Genomic DNA, 23560 nt, shown 5'->3' on the forward strand with positions numbered 1-23560 from the left:
GTTCTCGCATGCCCACTCGTCCGGGATCTGCACGGCCCTCCATATTTGATACAGTATTTCATGAATGGGTATTTTCCATCGGTCTGTTCACCTCAGTCTCCCAGTGAATACAGAGAAATAAGCATTTTACTGCGAAAAAACAATTTATTGTTCTAAATCCCAACAGCTGTCTGTGGGAGTGGGTGTGACCTGCGAGGCCGGGGGCCCTGTCTGAAGTCCAGAGAGTGCAGTGTTGTTGCCAGGGTGGCGTAAAGGTGAGAGGTGTTGAAACGCAAACAGTACACTGGGCTGCTAACAGCCGTAGACAACTGGAACATCTGTGGTAAAGAGAAAAACCGTCAGAAACTGGCCCACAAATGATTATACACACACAGAAACACACACACATACCTCTAAGCAGCGGGTCTGACGTTTATCCCAAGTCCGCACGACGCCATAGTAGGAGGAGCCACTGGCAATCATGTGATTCCCATCCGTCTGGATGCAGTAGAGGGCACTGTCATGAGGCTCCTCCCACTCCATGACACACTTCCTGTCGGACAGGAGGAAATAACATCAGAGGAGGTTGTGGGAAAGGAGACGGAGAGACTGTGACGATGGCGGAAGAGTGGCGGGGAAGCCTCGTGGGCGTTCCGATTTGGCAAGCATCGCCCAAGGATCCTGGCCCCATGGCAACCTAGTGCCCACTTAGATGCTACTGGTGCCTGGCGCTGACTGCTGTCATCAGACTGAAGAGCTTGCCCACACACACGTTGACCCAGATGACCTCCTGGTCCAAAGAGCAGTGTGGAAGAAAGCTGAACAGCTGGTACGGATGACAAAGGCTTTCAGCTCAATATAAAATTCTCCAAAATCTGTTGGGACATGTCGTTGTGAGACAAATCCATGGATACAATTGGATTTCACGAAATTCAGGAAGAGAGACAAAAGGAGTAGAAGAAAATCATACCATGAGCTGCTGATGATAAAATAATCAAATGATGGATTTTGTTTAAATAACTTTGATCTAGGACAACTGAACTTGAGTGCAACTGAATTTTGAACAGTGTGCAAAAAAACAAGGTAAATGTGCGAGTGCACATTGTCAGGAAGTTGAAGTGTGAACGTTACTGTGTGTTTTGAGTAGTGTGAATGTTTTAGGGGTTGTGTGTGTTTTGAGGAGGATGCTGAAACATAATCGGTTGTTTAGGGAAAAGTGCGGGGGTGTTGGAGTGCTGGCAGGGTATGAGGTGGGGAATGAGTCGCTGGTACGGGAAGTATTTTGGGGATCTGCCAATAAAGATCGATCATCCATTAGACCCTCATCCATAAGTGATGCACAGGGACCGGTAGCAGACAGTAGGGCAGCAGAGATGTCTGGGCTCTCTCAGACACACAGACACACACACAGACAAACACACACCCTCTTTATGTCCTGAGTTTAGCAATCGAATGACTGCAAGGTCAATTCACTGTCATTAAGCAGGTTTTCCTCCAATCATTTCAAGCAGATGATAAACGAAAGCTTGAAAACCTAATATCAATGGGGGGGACAGGTGGTCAAGAGGGTAAAAGAGGGTGGGGGTTGGAACTGTTTTATTACATTTACTTATCGGTTTCATTTGCTTTTTGTATGTTTTTTATACTGTTTGTTTTGTAGTAAATATGTTATAGTAAAAATATGTAAAAAAAGGAGCTCATATGTTGTTTTTGCACATTTGTTTATTTCTCATTTGAAACAAATATCCAAACTAGACTAGTGTCTTTTGGCAGTAAAATAAATGCAACAATTGCGGTATATAATAACTTTCGTTCTCAAGAAAATAGGCAGAGTTTATGGACAGATTAAATGTATTATTCTCATTTTTGGACACAGGGGTTAGTGTTCAGACATCATCACGCCTACTTGTATGACGATTGGTGCTGGGCTGATATTAGCAAATAAAAATAATCACCCGGATAAATATCTATTTATCGGTGACGGTTTGTCACTATTATAAACATTAAAATATCAAGGTAAGGGGAGTCACCATTCTCTCCACTAGTTTGTTTGCTGTGATAAGCAAACAAAGCTACATGGTAGCCTAGCAACCAACGTAAACAAATCGACCACATGGTGCCTGTACTGTAGAAGTGTGAAGCTGTTTGTCCAGCAAGACTTTGAAATCAGATGGATTTAACTTCAGTTTTCATCACTTTGTCTTCATTACATTCACTCAGATGGCCAGACTCATCCAGAACCACATAATGATTTCAGCAGACAGTGGCTTTTATCATCGGTTAAGCATTTTAGAAAGTAAATAAAATGTAGAGCTTTGCCAACATTATTCATTTCGTGCCACAGATGTTTTTATATTTGAAATTCAGTTTAGTTTCATTAAGTTTTCAGACATGATTGGATAGTTTTTCATTTATTCAAATAAAAACCTTTCTATGTTTTAATCTCTATAGTTCGTTAAATCCAGGTGTCACGTTTTACCACTGGGGGGCAGTAACACAAAAGGTGCCAGGTCTTCGAATTGGACAGGTTTAAATTAATTGGGTTTCAAATGATAAACTCCTAGGCTGGTGCAAGATATACGGTGGTAGGAAACCCCTGACAATGTTTACAGCTACTGTTTCTTCGTTTTTTATTTAAATAGTACATGTACTAGTCAATGACCTTTACCATGGTCTGACACATGGCAGAAAACAACAAACATTTGACATGTTATGGTAATGTATATTATTTTAGAACCAAAACATCTACAGTCACATCTACATACATTAGAGAGAAGAACATCAGATTTCTATGAGGAAATTCGAAGGTCAACTTTCTCCACACAATGTTTATATTTATTGACCACAATGAACACAGCAAGATGCAGTGTAATAATAATGATGTCTCCTCTAGCATGTCTCATGCGTGACTCACCCCAACCCCTAAATCAGTCAACAGACTGCAATAGACTGCACTACTACTTCCCCAGTGTGTGGATGACAAAATCTAGAGACGTTGAGGGGAACTGATATTAAAAGTAATCAACACACAAGGTTATCCTTCATGCTTCAGTCAGAATCTCCTGAACTCTCCGGGTTGCTCTAACCATTTTCAAAGCACTCAACTCAATCTCAAGAAGCATCAACACATACATTTGAGATTTACGTGTTGTTGCATTTTCCAACATATGGCTCTTTCCACAGTCCAAGGTATTGGCCAGAATATGAACAGCCTTCTGCTTCTACCGTTTAAAGATCATTTAAGTTAGGTTGCTACGATTCTGCTCATTTCATATACGATTTTCTGATGTGCAGCTACTGTTTGCTGTTGAGTTACAATGAGTAGCTGGGGGCTGTCTCAACATATTTTTATCCTGAAATACTGTGTACGACTCCTTAAGGACAATATTCAGATCCAATTTTAAGTTAGTTGGACTTTTCCCTTTCTTCTCAGTTGTGGATCAAGGTGCCATCTTCTGACTCTAGAATACATTAAACGTTGTACTTTCCAGAAATATAGTCAAAATAATGCCTTGATTTATACTACTGACCAGTGCTCGTTTTGTGTTTGCTGACGCCATTGTTCACAACTATGGTTAATGCACAGTGCTAGAAATTAACTTATAGGCATATACTGATATTAATGATTATTTTTAAAACGTTTGTTAATTTTGCTGTTAAAGATACATTTTGTATTTGTTTTAAATATAAATTTTTATTTCATAACTAAAACTAAATAACTAAATAATAATAATTGAATAAAAAAATTTGTTTCAGCCTTAAATACAAAAAAACCCATTGTATTACGTATAGCTAGGTTCTCAGGACTGATACAGATTATGCTACTGCATTATTGAAAGGAGAACATTTTTAAATAGTCCACACTTTATGGAGGCAGTTTGACAGAACGAAAAAACTATTGTTTATTGGAATCATAATTATTCATTCAATAATGAATAATAATTCATTTACACTACTACTATTGGGTATTTTGGAAACAATTAATTTAAAATACAATAGACATCAATAGGCTATATTATTCAGTTTGTCAAAATCGTTGGCTATGCACTTAAATTACTGCCAGCACAAAATGTTTTGTCATCATGAAACCTTGTCAAACTTATCAACAGTTATGACTAGATTGTGCCAAAACTGGATTATAAGGTTTGCCATTAATCTCATGGTATTTGATAACAGGGACTTAAGCACAAACGTGTTTTCTATGTGCGTCATTCTACGTCATAACATACAGGCTTTTATCCGCAACAAGTCAGATTGATCATCAATGGTTGGGAAAGCTTTTATATACTTTTACAATGGAAATGTGTAGCACCATGGATGAACATCTGCAAGACTACTTTGCCTGTCGTAGCATGAAGAAAGAGTAACGTAGAAGGAGTTTGAGCGGTGTCATTCCTGTGAGTTTCAGACAACAGTGCGTGAGGTAGAAGGCCAATACAGCTGAATGTTTCCCTCTCTGCCAAACCGACAGCCGACGTGGTGTGTGGATCGTCAGACGAGGAGAAAACATTTGTGGAGAGAATGTCATCCAGAGAATGTCATCCAGAGAATGTCATCCAGAGAATGTCAAAGGCAAGACATGAAAGTCTTAACATAAAACAAACAACATGAAAAACCACATCAAAACTGCCATAACATGGGTAGATAAAGCCATACTAGAAATACCAAAAATACACAAAAAAAAAGTCCTGTATATTATAGAACAGCCGGACAAAAGACCACCTACATAACACCACTACCCAATATAAATCTAACGAAACAATGTACAGCGACATCCAAAATTAGTAACGGCATTCGTGATAAAATTGATCAACGCAGCCTGATTCGTACGAGTCTGTCATCACGCGGGTGTGATTCAATGTGGTCAAGTCATTGTGTGTTACCTGATTCTGTTATATTTGTGGCAGCTGCGCCATTTTTCTTTTACTGTGTTCAGCACAATCTTGCGAACCAAGGGACATATGGCATTACGGTAAAAGCATTGCCAGAATGCATCACTTGGGCTCTTTTTGAGCAGATGAGGAGCCCTAACAAGATGTAAACGTCAAAGCGTTTGTGAAATGTGCTGGTCATCACTATTCGTTATAGCCTCACCCGTCCAGAGTTGTCAGTGGCAGTTGTCTTGTCATATAAACAATTGCCATAACAGAGTGGTTTTGTATTTCCACATTATGTAGTTTTGGAAAATAGTAAATGTTTCATAATCTGCTTCTATGCACAATAACACTAAAGGCACTTTCATTGTCATATCTAATCATTTTCCATATTTCTTTCAGGAAAGCTAAATAGGTCCTACAACTCCATATCAAAATATAAAATGGTCTATGGAAAATGTATGTTAAAACAATTGCAAATGTTAACATTACACTCACAGATTTCGGTGCCATAGACCTGTACGTAGCCTATTAAAATAAAAACAGAAAATGACAACTATATATTGCAACTTTCAAACACGTGGATTAGGTTGTAAGTACGTTAATAAACCCCCCAAAAAACTATTCTCAGGTTCTTCCTTTATTCCTGAAAAACTAAGTGTCAAAACGATTGATTGAGTCTAGTCTTATAATTGGTTAAGAGATTGGAAAAAGGAAGGAATCTGGGATCATACCCTACACAACATAAACCCAACAAAAGACAACTTATATCCCTACAGCAATACACAACAGATACCAGAACATCCTAACAAAACAAAATGCACAAAAACCTGAAAAACCTAACAAAAGACAACATACAAAAACCAGAATAAGCTAGCAAAAGAAAACACTACGCAAATATCTACAGCACCACACAACAACCAGAACACGGTGCGTATAACACTAAGACAACATATCAGCCAGAGAATAAAGCTTGCATGTATATGTTCACTGCTGATCAGGTACAATCGAGATATCTGCAGGAGTCAAAGGACCACTTTTACAGGAAACCCACATCCAGACGCCCTGTACCTCCTCACTGACCCGAGGAGCCTCCTGGGGGTGCTGTGTGCGTGAATTATTGATGTCTAAAGAGGGACCCCCATCCCTGCCCAACCCCCCGCTCGAGTCCCCAGCGATTGTTGACAATCAGCTCTTATTTGTGTTACTTCACTGATCCCCCTCCCCATCTAACCAACAACCCTTGCACACCCAAATAAAAACTCCCTCACCCCTAAAAGCAGGACCTGGATGGTTTTATTTTTTTTGGGGGGGGGGGGGTTGCCCGGGTCGGCATCAACACAGGCACCGCCCAGAGGAGACCGGTCAGGGACATACAACACTCTTTCTATGAGAAAGATTGAGGGGGAATTATGGTGCAGGGGTGTGTTGAGTGAAGAGTGATACCTTGGGAAATGGATCAGAAACCAAGTCTGTATCTATTAGCCTTTTAGCCACACGATTTCTTCACAGATTGGAAGGTGGCCAGTGAAATGTATTCCCGCCCCTCTTCAATGTGAAGCTGCTGGATATTGGCGGGAACTGGAACACGCAGTCATACACGTTGATTCACAATCTGATGAATATCAAGACCACGCAAGAACCAGGACACATTCAGCATTCAGGAATTGTGTGAAGTTTCTTGCAACGTGGGGCCTTGCATTCAAATTTGGAAAACAAGGTGATGATGGCAGATGAATGGCACAACGGCAGACCACAGGATGTTTAAACTGACATCCATGCTGTCGGAAATCTGCCTGGTTGCAGTTGAAGCCGGGATTTACCTGTGAAAAGCACGCTTCTTCAGCATGTCAATGGCCATTGAAGATGAGCATTTGTCCACTGAAATTAGATAGGACTCTGGTGAGGAGGTGGATCAGGGTTTTCGGTTGTGTTATCCCACAGTTTCATCAGCTGTCCGTGGGGCTGGTATCAATGATCCCACAGGTGAAGTGTTTGAATTCTGAGATCTGAGACTAGTGAGGTTACACATGGTCTGCGGTCATGGCGCCGGTGGGACATGCTTTCAAACTCTCTAAAATGATGTCAGAGGTTGCCTTAGTAGAGAAATTAACATTGAATTCTCTAGAAACAGCTATATTGGGCATTTCTGCAGTCAGAAGGCCAACTGCACACTTAATAAAAAACTTGAGATATCTTTTACAGAAACCTTTTATTGTCCCTAGCACAAGGTGCACCTGAGTAATGATCATTCAGTTCAATCAGCTTCTTTACATCATAAACCTGCATACAGCTTTTTGTGGGTATGGAACATTTCTTTGCTCTTTTATTTAAGCTAACATTTTTGCCCAGTGTAGCTAAGCAATATTTTAGAGCCAGAAATCGCATTTGGAATGTTTTATAATGCCAAGTGACCAATACGGTCATGGTGGTATATTTTGCTATAACAACATGTAGGCTAGAACCTTTTGTTGCTCACATGTAAGTAACTGAGGTGTAGGAGTTGAAGAAGAGGAGAAGAAGAAAGAACAGAGAAATTAGAAGTATCTCACACACACTCAGGATTTTCAGTTTTCCTATTTATTAGAGCTTTTGGTCAACTAACCCTCATCAGAGTGTGAAAGCTTGAATAAAATTAAAACAGCATTGTTCTTGATTGTGAATGAATACGTGAGGAAAAAAACCACAAATTGGTCAATTGCTTGATACATGTACAGACTGAATGACTGGTGGACGCTGTACCTGGGGCTGAGGCGGAGGTCCCAGGAGCGGATGAAGGTGTCATAGCCGCAGGTGAACAGGTGGAATGGCGACTCGTACACGATATCCAACACACCAGCACCCCGCCTGAACTCTGACCCCAGACAGCACAGCAGCTCACACCTAAGAGCGAGAGACGGGAGAGAGGTGAAGCACGAACAAAAGAAAGAGATGGGTCAGGCAGATGTGAACCTCACAACACAATACTATGCATGAACATTGGCTAGTATAAGACGTCTGTAGTGCTTCAAATTATGATATACAGTGTCCACATACACCCCTGAGCAACCGGGAATAATGAGGTAAGTCAGACAAATACTACTCTCACCTGTCTGTCCCAGACTTTATAGGTGTTGCTCCTTGATCAACCCTCCAGCCCTGTGTTTCTGTACATTCCCATAGACTCTCTATATTCCCAATGCCAGTGGCTCCAGACCACCCAGAGGAGATCAAAGTCAACACCTCTCTTTAAGGGACAGGGCTCTGAGGTCCACTACAGGGACCCTGCCAGGCTACAGAACTGTGAAGGATGGAGAGGTGTGTGTGTGTGTGTGTGTGTGTGTGTGAGGGAGAGAGAGGGGGAGGGATACAGAAGGTGTGGTGTGTGTCTGTGCATGTGAGAAAGAGGGAGAGAGACAGAAGACGGCATGGTGTGTGTGTGTGTGTGTGTGTGTGTGTGTGTGTGTGTGTGTGTGAGAGAGCAGCACTATGCCCTTGTGATCACAGTCCTCCGTCGGCTGCCCACTCTGCGATTCTGGTTTGGGAGAATAAGTTGCCCTCTGCAGGGCGGATTATTGCAGAATAACTGTCTCTTTGTTGCGGTTTAATTCCCTCCATGACCGTGACTGTGTGCAACTCGCAGACCTTTGATACCTGCTCCCTAGCAACCATGCTAAGGCGCCCGCTAGCCCCAGCGACCACGCACCCCCCCAAACGCCACCTCCCCCTGCCCATGCCCCCCACCCCCCCCGCCCCAAACACCGGGGGCAGACTGGTAATCCGCTAGCCACACCCCAGGGGGGCATCTTATTGGACGAGGGCTTTCCCCGTGGGGCGTCTTATTGGATGAGAGCTTTCTTAGCGCCGGGTCCTAAGCCCGGCCAATGGGGAGTCCATGATGAGGGTTCCTCTCTGGCCCTGTGTCTGTGTGGGGCGACGACCCCTCATTTTCTTTCTCCTGCTAAAACCCAGGGGCTTAACGTATACTGGACAAAGAACACCTATACCACTCAAGCCACACGTGAATAATGGACTCATAGCTCAAATGTGTCTTAGGCTGCCACTATGACACTCAAACCACAGGGAAACAGGCCAATCAATTCACAACCCAAGTATGACCTATCGCAAACATGCACCCTTGAAATGATCACACTGAAGGCCTCCGCGGCCAACTGAAAACGCCAAAAGGCCCATAAAAGCGGTCCGCACATCTGCGCCGAGACCTTAAACCCCGTAATAGCACTGTGCAATGGTTGGTAAGCAGCAAAACAGCCGGGACTCTTAAATTGTCAGGTCACCACTTTTACGAGCTTCGGGAAGATTACAGGATAGAGCATAACCATATAATCTGTCAGAACGACTGTATCTGCCGCCTGACTTTGAGTCGTGGCTAGATTGTGCGACCTGACCGTTAGATGTCTGGGTCCACACCGACGCATACCTGAATCGGGCCCAAAGCATGCCTTAGCAGAATGTCACACGGCAGAGTCTACAACACTGAAGGTTCAGAACGTCACATACCGGAGTGTGTCGGAACGCACCCCGTCACATGACTGACGCCCACGTTCGGGTTCACGCTCCAACAAAAGGGACGAGTCACACGACCGTTCCTGTAGAACAGCTCAGACTCTGTCGCGCAGCCAATAAAAGCACACAGTCAGGTTTCGATTTCAAAACGCTACAGGAGTCAGAAAGGCAGATAGGGTCTGTGGTGTGCTAGACCTCAGCGTGACACAAAGAGTGAGTGGTTACATCTGCATTGGGGCGAGAGTGGAAAATGTTTACGTGATATAAGGTGGAACGCTTGACTAAGCTGAGGTGGAACCGGGTTTCTTGGGAGGGAGAGAACATACAGGACATATGACAATGGAAAGCAGTGCTCGGAACACAGGGAGCCCAATAACACCGCTCGAGTTAAGGACGTAGGGTTGGTTTAACTAGCTCTGAGATGGGGCTGAAACAGTTGCATACAGCAAGTTGAAGAAATGACCAAAGAATTTAATACCTCTGTGTTTTTCACTTAGAGTTTTTCACTGGGTATTAATTTGTGAGGATTTGAGATGAAATAAAGGCCCACTTTTGTTATGGAAGGTGGTGATTGGCTGATTGTTATGAGTGTAAGTGACAGCCTATGAGACATAGGGAGTATTAGTCAGTCCTGATGTAAGCCCGTCTGGTCCCACTCCAGGAGTCAGTTTGGCTTTAGGGCCACACACACACTCTCACACACACACACACACACACACACACACACCGAGGGTCTGAAAGGAACCATTAATGAATTGACCGACTTTTAAAAAGGAGAAGCTAAGAGCATTCTCTCTTGGTGTTGGGCGGCTATAGAAAAGCAGTGTGTGTGTGCGTGTGTGTGTGTGTGGGGGGGGGGCGGCTCTTGTAAGTTTAAGACTGGAGTCTAAACTGGGCCTGGGGACATCCGCGCTGGGAAACAGCCATTCCTCTGAAAGGACGTCAGACAGGTAGAGAAAGAGTCCTGCTGGGGTTTTCAGGCCCTAAAACAAACAGAGGGGACTCGGAGAGCCACGCAACCCGCTGGATGTCCAACTAATTCAACCCCGGAGCTGGGAGAACCGCGGGGCACAGAACTGCGCAGGAATGTACAGGCCGGACAATAGCCACCTTTAAACGTCACACGCGTTCTCTCCAAAAACAATGCCTGTGCAATTTGTATAACCGAGTGACCTCCTGAAGCAGACATTTAACCCCCGCTTTTCAGAGCGGAATGCCAGGAATCTGCCAGACGATTGTGGGGTTCCTTTGACGGGAATCTCGGAGCAATGGCTGGGTTCTTTGATGCTTTTTCCCTGTTTATCCATGAGCGAAGGCCCCATGAAAAGTTGGGGTGCGCTCGAAAGCGCCACTTGTGTGGGATCCCTCTGTATGGATGATCATAGGCTTTGTGCCATCGAGATGAAAAAGACAGAATTAATTAGAGAAATGTGTTAAATTAAATTAAAATCAAAGCCACAGGGTGAATGGTTGGGGTTCCTTTGCCCCACATCAGGGGAGGTTCTGGTTTTGCAAGGCAACACTCCAAGGGTCAACAAAGAACAAAGGATGTTGTTTTTAATGAGACTGTTAAAGCACATCTGTCACAAAACAAGGACATTTTTCATTCAGGTGGCGAATCCTGGCAAAATAAATCAAAGGGTAAAAAAAAAAAAAAAAGGCTAGATCAATGGAATATATCAAACCTACAAGTGTAACATGAAGAAGAAACAAATCCTTTCTTGGCCCGTCTTTCCCTCCCTACCCATCATTCTTCCGACTATCTCTCTTCCTTTCTCCCGATCAACATCCTCCCTGAGGAGAAAGCGCCCGTCCACGACTGGGGCATCAGTGTATTTGATCTAAGTCTCATCCTGTGCTGCCGTGTTCAGCCATGGGAGGACGAGTCGTCGCTGGGATCAACAACAAGGCGTCGTGGGGCGCGGGGCGCGAGCGCCAGCTGCCCCTACGGCTGCAGGTGTAACAGTGTCCCGGTCGGGAGGTTTCCCCTCTGATGTGTTTACTGTCAAAGGGACTGCGGTCGCGCTAATGCACAGGGCCGGGTTGTGCCAATGCTGGTAGACTTAGGGCTGGGTGGGGTGCCCCGGGGGTTTGGGCGGCAAAGATAGTGGGACTGGAGTGGTTCAATGTGTTTCGTGTTAGCGCCGCGCGGATTCCTCTGAGATATGACGAATATGAACGCTGCGGATCCACAGAGTGCCCGCATCACCCTCAGATACTCCTGTATGCACACCCGACCTCCCCAGAATGCTTTGTTGATCAGCTGTTGACTAGACAGGAAGTCACCATGGACACACACACATCAGCCGGGCCAATGGAGCTCATCGTCATATCGCAGGTAAAAGTATTCCCTTTTCCATATGTACTCCTCCGCTGAGAGGTTCAAACACATAACAGCTATAGACTACACACGTTGGTACTACACAAAAGCATGTAAAGGACGTGTGCTAGCAACTGCCTACAGTCTCCACGTACTTTGGTAACACCTGCAACCCCCCGCCCCCCCCCGCCCGCCGCCAGCCTCCCCATCGTTTCCCCATCCTCAAATGTCCATGTCATTTTGTGCCGGAAGCTCATTCATCTGTCCAGCCCGCAACGTGTCAGAAGGGTTAATTCGTCAGGTAAAGCTGGGAATTACAGCGACCTGTCAGGGCTGTATCAGGTTTAAGCTGGGGCTTTCAGGGCCAGGAATTTTCCCAGTCCCCTTTGAACTTCCCAAAGCACGGGCTTTTAGAAGAGACGATGACGACGAAACAACTATCATTACAGCCGGGTTCCACTTTCACTGCTGTGATACGTTATACTGACAGCTCCAAATGGGAGGTCTTGGAACACTTGGGTTGGTCACAATCCAGCCCAGTGGAGGATGACTCCCACAATAAACTCTACGCGGTACGGTAATGTAGATTAAGTAAGAGGGGTGTAAGTGGTGCTTGTAGTAAAAAGTGTATAACTGTGTAGCGAGTGAATGTCAGCTCTGTGCTAGTCAGAGGTGTGAAAGCGGTGTGCCGCAGTGCGTCAGGGTCGTGAGGCCAACCACCGTACCTTTCGACGTCCCAGATCCGCAGCGGAGAGAAGTTCTCGCAGCAGGCCGTGCCGGTCACAAACGAGCTGCGAAGCAGAGAACAGAGGAAGGTTCAGGAAAGACGCCTCGGAGAGAGGAACGCCAAGGCGGGACACATCGTCCACAGCCTCCGGTCAGAGACACGCATTTATTGTTTCAGCCGGGGGAGAAGAAAGGAGGAGAAACGAAAACACCCGCGTTTCTCCGATTGGAGTGACAGGTGGGAATTAGCGGCCTAGGTATGCGTGGTGATGCGGGGGGGGCGGGGGGGTTAAAGGAGAGGTGGAGGAGGGGTGGAGATGGCGCTGTGTAGAGGGTGGGGTGGACTCAGGGGGAGAGGGGCGGCAGGGGGGCTACTGTTGGACCCAGCCCAGGTCTGAAGCTTAGGGCCTCCTGCAGATTTGAATGACAGGGGGAGGTCCAGTACACCCTGGGGCACAACCTCCGTCACATTATCTTTCCCCCTGCCTTGTGCGGCACTTAGTCATTCCCTACCTCTCCGTTTTACCCCACAGCTTCAGCGTGTCGACGACTCCAGCCCAGAATGCCCGGCGGCTAACCGAGATCTGAAACGACGAACCGCAGGACAGGAGGTTCCAGACGGACACTGCGGTCCCCGAGCGGTCGGTTTGGCTGTGGTTCCCGTCAGTGTACGGTCGGCGCTGAGAGACAGCGGAACGGCAGCGAGGGGGGCCGGGGTTACTGAGGCACAGGGGCAGCTGCCAGACCCGTTAAGCGGTGAGGCCCGTTAGCGAAGCCCCCGTTAATTAGTGTTGGGTAAACTCATTTGGTCCAATCAGGGCGGCGGGCCCTGAGCGAGTTTGACCTTTGAACCGCGGTGACACAGAACACAATAGGTTAAGGTCACACTCGCTGCCTGGCCCCTTATTACTCTCCATTACTCACATTACCCACCCCTCACTGCTCGGCTGGGGGAGCGGGGGGAGAGGCATCACAGACACACAATGAACCGGTTCTGTCCTCTCGACCACCGGCTTGATCTCGGGTCAGACCGCTCACTGATATCATAGCTGCTAAGGTCGAAGCCTCTCTCGCCTGACGTGGGGGACAGGTGCCCCCCCTCCAGTAGACAACCCGCCCCCCCCCCACACTCCCGTCATGTCCCTGAGATGCTACTGCCCCCCCCACCCCGAGCCACACAGCGCTCCCCTCCTCGTCATTAGGACATGTCGTTTGGGTAACCTCGTCAGCTGGCCGCATTATCTAAGGGCTTGTGTGGCAGGGTCATACAAACTAACCTCGCTCCCGCTGGGAAACACAGCCAAACTGACACACACGCACGCACGCACGCGCACGCACACACACACACACACACACACACACACACACACACACACACACTCCACGTAAGCACAGGCAAGCATGGACATAATTACGCACTGAGAAAAAAAAAACAAGAGCAGCGTGCTCGTGTTCACGCACCCCCCCCCCCGCCCCAGGGCCCCCGCTGAGAGAAGAGCCTGACAGTACCAACATTGTTAGCTCCAAATCAACAAGCCGACCGCACAGGGCGCACCACGCTTTCCCAAGGCCATCGCTTAACCATTCCCCGTTCTCAGCCACAAACTCAACATCAGTTTCTCAATGTAGAACTGTGGATACGGGCGTCGGAATCTATTCAAACACACGCAATGTTATGTTTTTTTTTTTACAGTGGGAGATCTCTCTGATTTGTTCTTTGTGCAAATAAAAAATGACCTTTATGGAAAGCTACCTCAACGGGTCAAACGACAGCAAATCTAAACAACCTCTGAAACATGGACGAAATGCTTTATGTACCTTTGGTGTCATAAACACCACAAGGTAAATTTATGGAGCAGAGAGCAGCGTTTTGCCGTCTGGTCTCTGGCTCAGCGTTCTAATGATACGTCCATACAACAGTCCTGTGGTTAGTGGTGTTCTCTGGTGTCAGACTGCACATTCTAAGCCACCAGTGTGGCTTCGGCAATTTGGCTCGCATCACTAGTCACTCCAAAAGTATACAATTTCCATGTGTAGGACTGTGGACTTACTACCTAAACAGCTGTACAACACCAAATGGGACAACTACACTCCTAGTCGTGCAATGCTTTTTCTTCTGAGAGAACAAATGGACATTAAAGTTCTCAGTTGAATTTCCTTCTTAGCGGCACTGTGGCTTACTGCATAACACAAACGAGCAAAGCTCACTGCTTGAAAGTGGACGTGTTGCTATCAAATAGCATATTCATAATGTTACAGTTGTCCCGACGCTAAGCCCTTTGCTATTGCTAAAGATGTAAAGCACTGGCACCACTTTTGTGAAATTCAAAGAATCCCACACAGCCCTAGCCCGTAGAAAGGAAGACACCAAACAAAACAAGTCAGCATTTATCTTAACTAAGCCCCAGCCAATTACAGAAGAATAGACTAAACAGCAGAGATGAACACAGACCCATGCAGGCGATGGGAATGTAGAGGCATGGAGATGGACTCCAGTGGCGTTTCAGCTATGCCCCCCCACCCCACTAGCCAAAAGAGGTTGTTAATTTGTTGCGCTTGACCCCCGCCTTTGTGCCCAACGTGTATCTACTTTGTAAAAAGTGCTTTTATCTGCTCCCTAAATATGTCTGAGCTCAAAGGGTTATGATGCTTTTATATCAGCCGGGAGGGGGGACAATAGACCTGACCCACCCCACACAACCCTGTGCTCTCATTCACACACACACACACACACAGGCAGACACACCCCCTAACCCCTACGCCCCCCTTACACATACACCCCCCCCCCCGGCCCTTTTGGCTTCTGTTTATGTCCCCTCTGTCTGAGGTCACCAGGACACCACCGGGACATTCCATACACAGTCCTCTGCTCTGCTCAGCAGGCTGGAACGGAACAGAGTGGCCCGCCACCACTTCCTGAAATCACTGGCAAGTCTCGCTGCACAAATGGCCGTCCGACAACAGAATATTTCCACGATGCCGGTTATGACCACCTCAGTAGGAGACACCGGCTGATAGACAGCTCCTGGTCCCCCGGCACATCAGAGCGGTTCGTCTTCTTCTTACTCAGAAACGGGACAAGAGTGACACCCTTTAGGGTACTGGACCACACATCTAACAGCAATTCAGTTTACCACTGAAAACTGGTTTTAGTGAACGTGCACGCGCAAGTGACGAAACTTTCCCCCGACAAACACTGACAACCTAGACCCTCTACGACAACAGGCTTAACTGAATGTCGACAGAACTCCTAACGAACTCAGCGAAAGAATCCGATCGTTTCGTGACGGCTGGGTGGCGAATCATTGACCTGATGGTGGTCAGTGGTTTCCACTGCAGACAGTGACCACCCAGCCCCGTCTCTCAGGTAGAGCTGGTGAATAGCTGGGACACCTGCATCCGTTCTACATGTAATGAAAGGCCTGTGTGAGGTGTGTGTGAGGCGCGTATGAGCTGTTAGTGTGTGTCAGTAAAATGACTTCATGGTGTGTGTTTGAGCGTATACATGTTTATGTGCTCGCGGGTGTACGTTTGAACCTGTTTGTAACCTTAAGGTAACTTACGTCTGTTGGATCTCAGGTGTGTAAGTTATGCACTCGCAGGTGCGTTGGTCTGTGTGTGTCTGTGTGTTGGTCTGTGTGTGTCTGTGCGTTGATCTGTGTGTGTCTGTGCGTTGGTCTGTGTGTGTCTGTGCGTTGGTCTGTGTGTGTCTGTGCGTTGATCTGTGTGGGTCTGTGTGTGTCTGTGTGTGTCTGTGCGTTGATCTGTGTGGGTCTGTGTGTGTCTGTGTGTGTCTGTGCGTTGATCTGTGTGTGTCTGTGTGTTGATCTGTGTGGGTCTGTGCGTTGATCTGTGTGTGTCTGTGTGTGTCTGTGCGTTGGTCTGTGTGTGTCTGTGCGTTGGTCTGTGTGGGTCTGTGTGTGTCTGTGCGTTGATCTGTGTGTGTCTGTGTGTCTGTGCGTAATGAGTGGTTCAGAGGAGTTGTGATTATTCTCGCCTCCTGCGGTGTGGGTCCTTCGGCTCTGTGGGCCCCAGAGAATGTATTTAGCGTGTGGGAACGCACATTCTGCCCCTTATCGCTGCATTGTTGCAGCCTCTCTTTTCTTCTCGTTTTTTTAACTAATTGAATTCTTGACTCCTGAGCCACAGGCCCAGCCTGAGAGAGGCGAAAGAGAAAGACATGAATTTCAGGCTTTTTCTTGCGGTTGAGTGGGGCAGAGCGGTGGGGGTGAAATTGGAGTGGGGGTGGGTGGGTGGGGTGGGGGGGCAGTAGGGGGGCGTCTCCCTGTACTTTGATACTGAAGGTCAGAGGTCGGCCTCCCTCCGTGGTGAGAAAGTGACGAATCGGGGCGGTTTATCCAACAATCATTTTCTTTGGAAACTTTCAAAGGCACTGCCCCTGCAACATCTTTGTAGTTGTGCTTGAGGAATTCTAGACAAAACAATCACAGAAAAAGCGTCCCATTCTCACCTCTCCTTGGGGTAGCTTCTCCCTTCAGTGGCTTCCAGCCCCCTCTGCTATACCAGTGGTCAGTGTAACCCGCCCCCTCCTCCCCCTATAACACCCCCCTGCCAGCCTTTCCCATATACTTTGTATGCGCCTGCGTGTTGGCGATGAGGAATGGATTGATTGGTGCCTTGGACAAGCCTGTTACCCATGATGCCCCATGCGGGGGACCCTGTGTGAGTGACAGCTCCCCTGGAAATACTATCAGATTAACCCCAGAAATTGCTGGAATAACACTTTTGACTCGTATCTTTGTGCGGCTGTCGATTTTCCAGATGGCCTATATTTGTCACAAAGCGTTAGATTTAAGACCACAGTAACAAAACAAAAAAAAGAAAGAGTTTACAATAGCTAGAATTTCTTGGAAATTCCTCCTAGAAAGGAGCAATACAGCAAAAATATGCTTTAGTATTAAACATACACACTAATCTAGACATACTTAAAGGAGCAATTGGAGTAAGTGCCTTGCTTTAATGTACAGGGATCTGAACCGGCAACCTTCTGGTTTCCAGCCCAACACTAACCACCAGGCTATCTGCTGCCCCAATAAAACAGTACCGAAACCCAATGCAACCACATAGGAAATCCAATCAGCCATGACTCCATACTCTCTCCTGTTAAACAGTGACCTGCCACGGTAGCTCCAGACTCAACCTGTCAGGTCTTGTTGGCCCAAGCCTGACTGCAGGAAAGACCTCCGTCAACCATTAACCACCTGCCCGCTTCCTTATAATTCAAAGAAACTGCGCCCAGAGTAGTACAGGAGTGTGGGAAAGGGAATGAGAGAAAGGAAAAATAGAAAAACAAACTTAGAGACGTTGTAGAGCAGTGGCAAGGCAAGTATTGTGTCAAATCTCTTTTATTAGAATGAGGCCAGGACTTGACCCTGTCACCACCCGTATTATCTATCACTGGTACAAAGTTCTCATATGGAATGTGCCTCCCAGGTACAGGGTAGGGAAGTGTGTCCCTGATCATGTTAGAGTAAAATCCAAGACACGGTTCGGCCTCTCTAACTGACTTGTTATTCAACGATGGAAAAATCCCTCGAGAAGTGGAGCCAACAGAGAGAAAGTCCTATTCCAGAAACAACGAGCCATACGAGGCGGAACCCTGGGCAGATATAGTATCGGGCGACGTGTTGTGGAAAGACACGTCTGATTGAGAAAAGCAATCTGAAAGTAAAGGCCAGGGTCAGATGCACCGCTGGGATCAATCTGGTCCCCCACAGGCAGGGGCCTGACATGGAGCCCGTCGGCCTTGGCATTTTGCTGCATCCACAATCCACCTGTCTGTAATCCTCTAACAAACCTTGAGATGATATTCACTGGAAAACTAGAGAGTGGGAGATGGAAAAAGAGCGAGACCGAGAGCAGATGATAATACAGAGAAGAAGAGAGGGGGTGGCCAACCACTCGATCACTAGGGGCAATATGAGGAAGGCAGTGACAGCGGCAGAATAGCGGCGCTAGGATCAAACTGACAGTACGGGCTTTACAGGTTAGCATACAATCAACAGCATAAAATACACTGTGGAAAAGCAGATGTAGAGCAGCGGTGAACCTACGGTGTGATACCATGACTACAGCATGCGGCTATAGCATGGTGGGCTTCCCTCACCACCCCCGCCCCCAGGTTCCTTAAGCGTGAAGCGTCAGACAATTACATTTACAGCACAAGGGGCCTCCCTCTCTCCCTTTTCCCACAATGCCAAATAAGAAAACCTAGCGCTACCACCGAGTCCATTTCCCCTTACTTCCGACCGTCCTTTACAATAAAAGAAACTTTCACTGCACCAGTTGGAACAGTGGAAGGGAGTGAGCAAAGAAAAGCGATTCTATTTATTCCCGAGCCATTCCCTCACGAGACACGTGTCCCGCCTTCGTTTCCCACGACTTGGCGGCACCACGGCCCGTAACATTCGACAAAGCGCCGACTCCGCCGGCAACTCTCTGGCGGTACCGGCCTGGCTCTGGGTCCGTCAGCGTGTTGACACCTCGGTCACGGGGGCCTTTTAATTAACCAGGCTGTTGGTCAGCGTGGAAGGAGAAGGCCCATTACCAAGGCTGAGGCACGGCTGCTATTTCAGCCAGCAAATTGGAGAATTAATGATGTGGATAATCGGCCCGTACCCTCAGATCAGACGTCCTGGCTGAGCAGACATGGCCACCAGGGCTCAGCGTGTGTGCGTTTTCTGTGGGAGAGTAATATACACCGAAAGGAGGGTGTATGTGTGACAGAGAGGCCCGGGTGAGTTCATATGGTCTGTGACAAGTGCACACATAGCAGCGTTTGCGCGGAACGAACATATGTGAGGTACAATGAGGAGAAATGGCCCACGGTCACTGGTCATCTGGGTTCAACCCCCGATCCTTTTCAGATCGGTCGGCGGAAAACGCGATGCGGGGATGTGAATGGTCCACCCGGAGGATGATGGGTGTCACCGACTGCCTGGACCTAACAGAGCCGACCCCGGGCCGGTGATCCGCTTGGTGGCCATGTCGCACAGTGTTTCCACTCCCCCGGTTCTGACGGATCAGCTGCCCGGCTGCTGGTCCGGGGCAGGTGGCGAAACAGGGATAGGGTTACAGTCTCGTACGTCTCTGTATCATTAAAGGTGTGTGTGTGTGTTTGCGTGTGTGTGTGTTTGCGTGTGCGTAAGCATCATTAAGTGTGTGGGTGAATACATGGCTGAAAAATCAAAGCGCCTGTGAAGGCCACCCCACATTGACTTGATATCCTGTTTTTACACCTCTCCCAATCCATCCCTCTCCGTTCTCCAGACCACCTGAGGGAAATGAATATCTATCTAATGTGGTAATAGAGGACACTGAACCCCCTGACTGGGTTCATCTGACCCCAACCTCACCCATCGCCTAAATCAAAGTCGGGGTACTGGCCAACGGTGTTACCGAAGTCAGGACGCTTGTCCTGTGAGGACGGGAATCTACTGTCCACACACTGATGTATGACATTAATGTAGCTGTCTGACTGGGCCATTCTAGGCATGTACGTACCTCTGTGTGGGACTGATAGCCACGGACCAAACCCGGTCATTCATGGGGATCGTGCATCTGGGAAAGTTAGAGGACAAAGTCCAAATCTAAAAGAAGGTATCAGGAAAAGACAATCATTAAAACAATTGTAAATACCGTGAACTGTTTTCTAGGAGGCCAATGATCAGCCAGCATTATCCACATTTGAACGATCCTGTGGTTGCGAGCTGCATGGTCCACCAGCTGATCAACTCAGGATGTCACCTCTACACATATGACGGCATAGCATATTAGTGTGTCTCACCCGGGCTGTTCGATCTCTGGAGCCGCTGACAATCAGTCCTCCTCTGCAGTCCAGGCAGTTCACCTCCTGGTTGTGACCCGAGTACTCCACAGAGAAGCCATTTCTTCTGTGGTGCACCAGGATCTTACCATCACTGACAGAGATTGAAAATGTGTTTGTTAGTTCATTTCAAACTCTGTTAGAAATCTGTACATTGATTAGCTAAAAGCCCCAAAATATATACAGGTAAATGAAGGCACTGTGTAAATTATCCTGTCAGGACATTGGGTCAAGGTGATTACTAATGATTACCTTCCTCCGCTAACAAGGTGTGTATCCGTCACAGCAAATCGACACACGTCTTCCTGGTGTCCTGAGAACAGTGCCATGGGACTGCGCTGCAGCCTCCCCCTATCCGGCCTCAGATGGTACACTCCGATGTCTGCAGCCTGAGACAGATACAGTACATCCCCGTCCAGCTGTATCCATGGCAGCAAACTGTGGATGGAACACAATCAAAAAACAGAAATGACTCATCCGTGTGCTTTTCTATACCTTGGATTGAGGAGACAGTGACTAAAACTCTTGATTTCTTTCCTTTTAAATTCTTGTCAAGGGCACCGCCAGAAGAGAACACTTTTCAATGCAATCTAGGGATGAACAGTAAGCCAGCCATTTAGTTCTTAACTGTACTCCTAATGCACTTCTCAGACCCTAAATGTAGACACCTAAGCAATCTATTTATTCAGCTAGCAGGCTTCCATTTTTCAATGGACCTAACTAAGCATGTTACCTAGTAAACAGATTTATAAAAACAAATGAACATAGGGCCTCTTTGGCAATTATGTCACCTCTAATGTGTTTAGAGATTAGATGGATTTCAGAAAGTCCTCAATGCATGCATGGGTGCCATGAAATCAAATGTCATCAAACCCACTCACTTTATCCTCCATTTGAGCATAACTTCCTTTCTGCAGATCCCATGGTACCAGTTTTGAGATACCTTCACCCTGTCCTTCAGTGGGATGTGAGGATATCTGCAACATGGACAGTGATGGTTAACAAAATATGATCCTTAATCACATAAATGTATAACCTAACAGAATGCACACAAAGCTCCAGTACAACCACAAGGCAAAAATGGATGCATCAAACAGAACAATATTAGCAATATATGACACACTAAGGAAAAAAGCAGCTAGAAAGATTTGTCAGACTTGAGTGGGCATGAACCAAACAATGTTTTCCTGAATAGTAGCATATGTATTCATAGGGGGAACAGCCTGCTTCTGTTACAGAGTTAAGTGGGTGGGGGGAGGGTAGGCGGCATCTCGACGGAGACCCATGGTTTAAATGGATTTTTGATTGAGGGGATGTCACGTTGGAACTAGGATCTGTGCTGGGGAAGGACGCAGTGTATGGCGGAATGGCTCCTGGCCAATTCACAATGATAGGTTCCTCTAGAACCAGGACTTCCACAGCAGCCTATGCTTACTTCTACTTCTTACAATAAATATAGGCAACATGAATAGTACCATCAACATTCCAAGCTTCAAGTAGCAGCAAACTGTGTGCAAAAAGCATGTAACGGCCACAACTTAATAACGCCCAGCGTTCATATATATATTATATAAGTAATCAAGAGACTTTCATTACATTTTTAAAGTTTTTTCTGAAACCACAATGAGACATATTGTCCTCATTTACATCAATGATCGTTCAGTGTCTATAGCAAGCCACCCGCTTGAAGATGTAAACTCTTGGGAAGTCATAACATGATTGTCTTGATGAAATGACTGCACTATAGATAACATTTATTTCTTACAAGTCTTTCCCTTGTCTTGTAATTCCAGTGTTTATGAACTCTTTCGCTATCTTCTTCCACACTGCGTCACGATTTGCGAAATGGTAAATTGTTTTGCAAACTTGTGAAAGCCGACTTAAAGCCCTGTAATCCAAATATGACATGATGTGGTAGAGCACATCCTCTGGTAACTGTAATAAGAACATTTAAAAATCTTAATAAAGGCTTCTCTTTTCCGTTTATCTATTGGTCTATATTTTTCTCTAGGCGGTGTATTTCCTCTTCGGTGGTAGTTTAAAATAGGGTTAAACAGCGGTAAACAGTATTCCATGTTTTCAGAACGCGTGAATGAAGAAGATATAGGAAGCCATTCCAAAACACTGATAGCCGATCACGTGATTACGTCGTTGTGAGACGTAATGACGTAATACATCTGTAACCTGTTGCTCTCACGGGGCTGACAAGCACTCCAACAGGTCCCTTTTGACACCATAGAAACTCAAATCTTGTATTGGTTATCTAAATTCCCAGATTATTTTCTTTTAATTGGTGGGGATCTTAATATCACCTTAGATGACACCACTGACAGATGGCGTCCTCGGCAGTCTACGTCTTCCAATGCAAATTTAAAGTTACTAATGCAAAAAATGACCTGGTGGATACAGCTAGAGAATTTCCCTTTGGTGAAGTCATATACCTGGAGGAACAAAAAGGGTTCCAGACGTTCATGCATTGACTATTGTTTAATATCAGATAACTTAAGAAATGTTGCCTCTGTGAATATCCTTGATGCCTCTTATGGATCATAGAGCTATTCATTAACAAGCAACATTATTTAGTTGTAATGATACTCCCTCTCACTCTTACTGGAAGCTTAACAGCTCCATTTTAAAACACGAAGCAGTCAAAATCCATATCCTACCTACTTTTGGACAAAAGGCCAGAATGAAAAGCTCTTTTGATCATATTGGGGACTTCTAAAATTTGATTTAACACAATATTTAAGGAAATGTGGAGGTGACCTTGCAAAGTCTAGAAGGATAGAAGAAGAAAGTGTTATACCTCCTGATAGTCTATCAGACTCAGATAGAGTAACCTTATCTAATCAGAAAAATCCAACAAATGCCTTGGTGTTGATGATATTACGGCTAAGCACTACAGAGGTTTATCAGAAAAAATTGTCTCCCTTTCTTTTGAAAGTATTATATTTTTGAAAGTATATATAATACATATAACACTCCCCTACCTTAACACAAGGTTTAATTACACTAATTCCTAAACCTAAGAAAGACATTATTTATTGATAATTGGAATCCGATATGCCTGTTAAATAATGATGATAAGATTATTGCTCTTGTTTTTCCTGAATGGCTGAGAGCACAAAAGATAAGTCTCAATCACGATTCATGAGAAATAGACATGTTTCCAATAATATTAGACTCGTTTTAGGAGATTTGTATCTGATGAGAGTTTCATACTTTTTATTTTATTTTTATAAAGCCTTTGACACGGTTTAGCATGGCTTTATATTCCATGCACTTAAAATATTTGGGTTCGGAGACTAC

General features: G+C 46.0%; 1 protein-coding gene across 2 annotated transcripts; it reads right to left on the reverse strand.

The window, feature by feature from the left end:
* Positions 1-97: 97 nt before the first annotated feature.
* fbxw4 (F-box and WD repeat domain containing 4) lies at positions 98-22420 on the reverse strand. 2 transcript variants are annotated; one of them, XM_010866472.5, is made up of 9 exons: positions 22017-22419; positions 21133-21228; positions 20504-20689; positions 20213-20345; positions 19930-20015; positions 12405-12470; positions 7596-7736; positions 391-532; positions 99-317 (listed from the first exon to the last, which is right to left on the reverse strand). In XM_010866472.5, exons 1-9 carry the CDS (start codon positions 22199-22201, stop codon positions 153-155), a joined length of 1200 nt encoding a protein of 399 aa, XP_010864774.1. In that variant the 5' UTR covers positions 22202-22419; the 3' UTR covers positions 99-152. The 2 variants fall into 2 exon arrangements, with proteins under 2 accessions (XP_010864775.1, XP_010864774.1); XM_010866473.5 differs by lacking the exon at positions 12405-12470 and having other exon boundaries at positions 98-317; positions 22017-22420.
* Positions 22421-23560: the final 1140 nt, after the last annotated feature.

The sequence above is a fragment of the Esox lucius genome, chromosome 6 (genome assembly GCF_011004845.1).
Source record: "Esox lucius isolate fEsoLuc1 chromosome 6, fEsoLuc1.pri, whole genome shotgun sequence".
NCBI classification, from domain to species: domain Eukaryota; kingdom Metazoa; phylum Chordata; class Actinopteri; order Esociformes; family Esocidae; genus Esox; species Esox lucius.

Excerpts from the sequence above, each read along its gene's own strand:
- fbxw4 (XM_010866472.5), bottom strand. The coding sequence starts at position 22,201 with ATGTTCTTATTACAGTTACCAGAGGATGTGCTCTACCACATCATGTCA. Across the intron at positions 20,690-21,132 it reads ATGCTCAAATGGAGGATAAA|TTTGCTGCCATGGATACAGC; the intron begins GTGAGTGGGTTT and ends TTCCATCCACAG. Across the intron at positions 318-390 it reads GTCAGACCCGCTGCTTAGAG|ATGTTCCAGTTGTCTACGGC; the intron begins GTATGTGTGTGT and ends TCTTTACCACAG.